Raw genomic sequence first — 5265 nt, forward strand, 5'->3', positions numbered from 1 at the left:
GTGTGTGTGTTTACAAGGCAACACAACAGTGGACGAGCTGATGATGAGGCTGATGGGGAGCGATGGAGATCTTCACAGGTCAGCAGCAGGAGGACATTAGAGACGAGGTGAGAGAGAGAGAGAGAGAGAGAGGATGCCAGGTGGCTGCTCACTGGCGCCCCCTACCCGTGCACCTGGGTAAAGGAGGCTGCTACACAGCACTACCTAGTCAGTTCACCCGAGGGCCCAAGTGCAGCTTGTTCTTTATATTTTCTTCATGCAACAGGATGAAAGGTTTGTAGAAAGGGTGGTGGCTCAGGACTGGCTGGCACAAAAGAGCCAATCTGTGTCGCACAAGGAACTGAGAGTCAAACAGAAGAGCAGAGTGAATCCATGAAAGCGTGTGTGCGTGACGGACACTTGTGTTGAAGGCTGGGGGGAGGAAGCACAGTTAATGAGCTGCTACTCCAGTCACTGAAAGTCGTGTGGCTTGTGGTCACAGAAAGAACAGGATGCCATTCCTGTATGCTTTTAAACGCTCGCCTCCACAGCCTGTTGTAAACCAATGAACACTGTACAAACAAACTCTCCCACAAAGACGAGGCCCGAGGATAAGATGTGCGGTGCGTGTATCTGTGCGCCTGTGTGTGTGCGTATGTCTGTGTGTGGCAAATTTTGTAAGAGCATACCAGGTTTCACCATTGTACCTGTTTTATATACTGTGAAGAGGACTTCACTGTGTAAGGTCACCACCACAAGGCCCTACTGAAGTTAGCTGTAAGGACTGAAACACAAAGCAACACGTATCTAACTAGCAGACCGGAGCTGTGGCCTTCAGAACAGTGACACACACACACACACACGCGCGCGCTTGCACGCACGTGCCCAGGTGTTTTCGTTCACAGGTCACTCCACGTGTCAGGCTGTTCTCATAGCAAGTGTGGGTTAGTCGTGCCCCTCTGGCTGCTGATGTGATGGCTGACAGCATCTGTCTGCGTTCCAGCCGCCCCACTGCTGAGGACACGACCTGCTTCAGACGGCACACGGGCTGCTGCTCTTATTACACGGGGAAGCTGTACTTTGCTTACTGAATGATTTGAGAGTTTTTTAGTTTTTTTTTAACATTTTTTGTCTCAATGTTTTATAACACGGTGGCCAAAATGCAATACAGAAAAAAAAAACCAGTAAGCCTCAATTGAAATGGCATTTGTTTTATAGTTCGTTTAGCATTTCTGTGTGTTGGTCTTGACAGCTGTGGCTCCAGGGTGATGTGTTGTGTGCGATGTGTTTGATAAAGTCTGCTTTAAACACTTGCTAGTGCAAAAGTCCAATTCCACCATCTTGGATTTATAGGAATATTGGAATGTAGGAAATCCACTGCATAACACACAAAGTGGCCTGTGAGGAGTTTCTGATCATAATGAAACTGTTTACACCCAATTACAGCCATTTAAGAGACACCTCCCCATAGACTCGCTTCCCATTAGAGGTCAGGTCAGGTCTGCAGGTCAGGTCAGGTCTGCAGGTCAGGTCAGGTCTGCAGGTCAGGTCAGGTCTGCCGCAGCCTCATTCCTAGACGGGCTCGTGGCGGTGAAACTGCGCTGCTCGGTCTGCTCAGACTGATGTCAGATGTGATTAATGGCTCCTGTTGGCTGGGGATGTGAATGTGAAGTGGTGGGTAATGCATTAGCGGGGGTAATGGAGCGGGGGTAATACAGCGGGGGTAATAGAGGCACCAGTTCTCCAGTGTGTCCCCGAGTCGTCCCTGCTTCATCGCGAGTTCTGAGATGGCCCGGAGCTGAATCAGACATTCCTATCCTGATGGAAGCAGGAATAATGAGATTACCACAAGTGTACAGTTGTTAAATGTGAGGGAATACACAAATATTTGCCCTAATAGAATGTTTTATTAGTATTGAAAGACAGCTGGTGGGGGAGTGTGGGAGTGTTTGGGCTGGGGTGGGGGGAGTGTGGGGGGTGTTTGGGCTGGGGTGGGGGGAGTGTGGGGGTGTTTGGGCTGGGGTGGGGGGTTCCACACATTTGTCTGCATGTACACACACTATCTGCGGCTGTCACGCTCAGACCAGCTGACATAAACAGACAGCATCTATTCATCAGCCTAAGTCACAGTGGCAGTGTGTGCGTGTGTGTTGCACGTAAATATGCATGCGTGCAAGAGAACGCAATCAAGAGAGTTGAATCATTGTGTCCAGTGCACCTTTGGTTAGTTACGGGGTGTTTTTGTGGTCTGCCACTGCATGCGGCTTCTTGTATCTCTGTGAATACCCAGAGGGCTGATTTACCGTCATAGACTTGAGATTTGATTCAAGGAAAATAATTGAATTGACTGATTCTTGGCTTATTCACACAAGGCTCGTCCCTGAAGCTGAATGAGAAGGAGGCCTTGGAATGATTGGTGCTCAGCGTGAGTGGGAGGGGCCAGTATGTTTGGGGCAAACCCCTCGCTGTGTCTTCCTGCTTGTGGCGTTTTTTCCACACAAGATGGTACTTGAAGGCAGTCAGCTGCCATTTGATTTAGTCTCAATGGCTCAGTCAAGTCCTGGCCTCCCTGCTGTTCCTCTGCCCATCGTGGATCTCCCAGCATGCTCTGCAGCGCTCCCTCTTCCACGTCTCCCCTCGCGTTCCGGGATGCGGAGCAGGCGATGGAGGTCACGATGGCTGCGGCAGGGTCCGGCCCCATGACTTCTTCTGCTCCACGGCCAGCGGGGCGTCCACAGCTGGGCTGCCCCTCCCACTAGACAGAAACCTTTCCAATAGACACACAATGGAGTAAAAGGGCCGTCGGGTGTAAGAACCAGAGCCCAAACGACACTCTTTCAGTTTCCTCCTTCATGGCTCAGAGATGCTCTGTGATGTCAGTGGAGCAGCACACATCAAAGTGTCTCTTTCCTGTCCCACAAACTACTTGAACCGTGTTATTTGTGTGCCTTGTGTGTGTGTGTGTGTGTGTGGGGGGGGGGGGGGGGGGGGGGGGGGGGGGTCCTGTGTTTGGTTGAGATTGATGTTGGAATTTCTGACCCGATCATGTGACCCGCTGCCTGTTCTCAGGACGAGCGTGAGGCCAGAGAGATGGTGAAGAGGGAGCAGGATGAAGCTTACCGCTTGTCTTTAGAGGCGGATCGCAAGAAGGTTGGCAAGAGCACAATTCTCATTTCACTAGTAATTTACATAAAATAAAAGTTCTTTGTTGTTGGATGTTGAAGAGGAGGTGTAACGTTTAAGTTTATATGTGTATATTATGCTGTTTGTTATTATGTATTGTGTAGTTTTGTCTGTTATGCAGTGTTGTGAACTCTACCCTCACATTTATCAGAGAGAAGCACAGGAACGGGAAGAGGCGGAGCAAGTACGTCAGGAACGAATCAGGAAGGAGCAGGAAGAGGAACGAGAGGTGAGGATTTACTCTAGTCACACAGTCTGGTCTCATACCTAAAGGTCCTGTTGCTATGATAGTAACACGGTCTATGTAGCACCCATCATCATGGCCTACAGTACAACCCCCCCCCCCCACCCCCCCCCCCCACCCACACACAACCACACACACCACACACACACACACACGCTCTATAGCATATATGAAGGCCGTCTGTTTACAACTTCCTGTTTCTCTTGAAACCCTGAGGTCTTCACCACACTTTATATAATATATATCTTACTAAATGTCTTAGTCTGGAACCTTTTGAGGCTGGATTTATGTAAAAAATTGTATATATTGTGTGAGTGTGCGCGCGTTGCACCCTTCTGCGTGTACGCGTGAGTGTGTGGTGTGTGTGTGTGTGTGTGTGCACTAACCGCCATACATTTTACAGTTAATTGTAAGGTGTACTCTGCCATTCCTGGCACCACTGTTGTTCTGTAAAGTCACCTGACGGTGTGAGGGTCCTGTGTCCTGTGTACACTGAGTTGAGCTTTGTTCATCTCGGTCATGAGTGACCTGGTCTTAACCAGCGTGCAGGTGTTGGCTGGATGCTTTTAGCATACAATTATATTGTAAATGGGCGTGTAAATAGTGTTTATGCAAACACTTAAGAATACCACACAGACTGAGATGTGTGCATGTATATATACCTGCATACAACACCCAGACATCACCTGCTCTTCCTTTCTTCCCTGTTTTCTGTTTAAAGGATAAAAGTTCATTCATGAAAGAGGCCACTGGAAACATTATTGTGAAGAAAAGAATACAATTAGCCATCAGCCTGTACGTTTGCCATGAAGGGTGTGTTGGGAAGGGTTGTAGAGTGGGACTCAGTGTCCAAAACACACATATGCCACAGTCATCCTCACACACGGCAGCTTATAGTAATGACATATTTGCCGTCCGTTTGGAGAAAGAAAGTGTTTGTCAAATGTCCTGTGGTATTTTTCATTGTGTGTGTTCTGTGCAGTTGAACTGTGTGTTAACGTGTGACAGGATGCATATCAAGCAGAAGGATGTTTGATTGAAATGGCAGTTTGGAAGGTGACGTTGACGGGATATCTCCTCCAGTCCCTTCAGTCCTTGCACTGTTTAATGTGGATACGTCGGTGACGTTGTTTTTATGTATGTACTTAATGTGCTCATGACATTCTATTCATGACATATGCTTGACACATTCATGGCATCACGTTAGACATGGAACCACTAAATTGGCCATATTAAAGCCAGGACTGTGAAAGGGTGTTACCAGTGTTGCCAGTTAACTGCTGAGCCCCCCCCCCCCCCCCCCCCACACACACACACACACACGCGGCCCTTCTGCCGTTGCCGGCCCATGCAAATGTTCTCGTCCCTTTAGTGAATTGAACTGCGCGACACACAAGCTCTCCATTTTAAATCCAAGACTTACAAAAGCGTGCGCACGCACAAAGCAGGTCCGGCTTTTAACGGCTCGCGTGGTGAACGCAGTCCTCCTGGCTCTGTGCGTTCTCCGTTCACCTGGTCAGATCACGCCCCTCCTCCCCCCAGGAGAACCCGCTGTAGCCATCACCCATCACATTAGTTAACCCGCTTATAATTACTTCTGTCCGGCTTGCTTTCTCCCCTTTGTCTTGTGTGTGTGTGTGTGTGTGTGTGTGTGTGTTTGTGTGTGTGTGTGTGTGTGTGTGCGCAGTCCATTGCCATGGTGTCCTCCTGCCCTTGAAAGCTGGTAAGAAACAGTGCATCTTCAGATATCCGATACCTCCCAGTAGTTAGCAGCAGCCGTGGTGGAGGAGCTGGTGGATGATGGGTTGGCAGGGTGGGGGTGCAGGGTGGGGGTGCAGGGTGGGGGTGCGGTGTAGCGG

The 5265-nt window shown here is 49.4% G+C and overlaps 1 protein-coding gene across 1 annotated transcript in view; it reads left to right on the forward strand.

Moving 5' to 3' along the window:
* The window catches only part of faf1 (Fas (TNFRSF6) associated factor 1), a 57950-nt gene extending 54485 nt beyond the window's left edge, over positions 1 to 3465 (forward strand). The window contains 4 exon segments of the mRNA XM_077003910.1: positions 18 to 55; positions 57 to 107; positions 3049 to 3129; positions 3314 to 3465. Coding sequence (XP_076860025.1) covers positions 18 to 55; positions 57 to 107; positions 3049 to 3129; positions 3314 to 3433 — 290 coding nt within the window. The 3' untranslated portion in view covers positions 3434 to 3465.
* Positions 3466 to 5265: the final 1800 nt, after the last annotated feature.

The sequence above is a fragment of the Brachyhypopomus gauderio genome, chromosome 4 (assembly GCF_052324685.1).
Source record: "Brachyhypopomus gauderio isolate BG-103 chromosome 4, BGAUD_0.2, whole genome shotgun sequence".
Taxonomy (NCBI): Eukaryota; Metazoa; Chordata; class Actinopteri; order Gymnotiformes; family Hypopomidae; genus Brachyhypopomus; species Brachyhypopomus gauderio.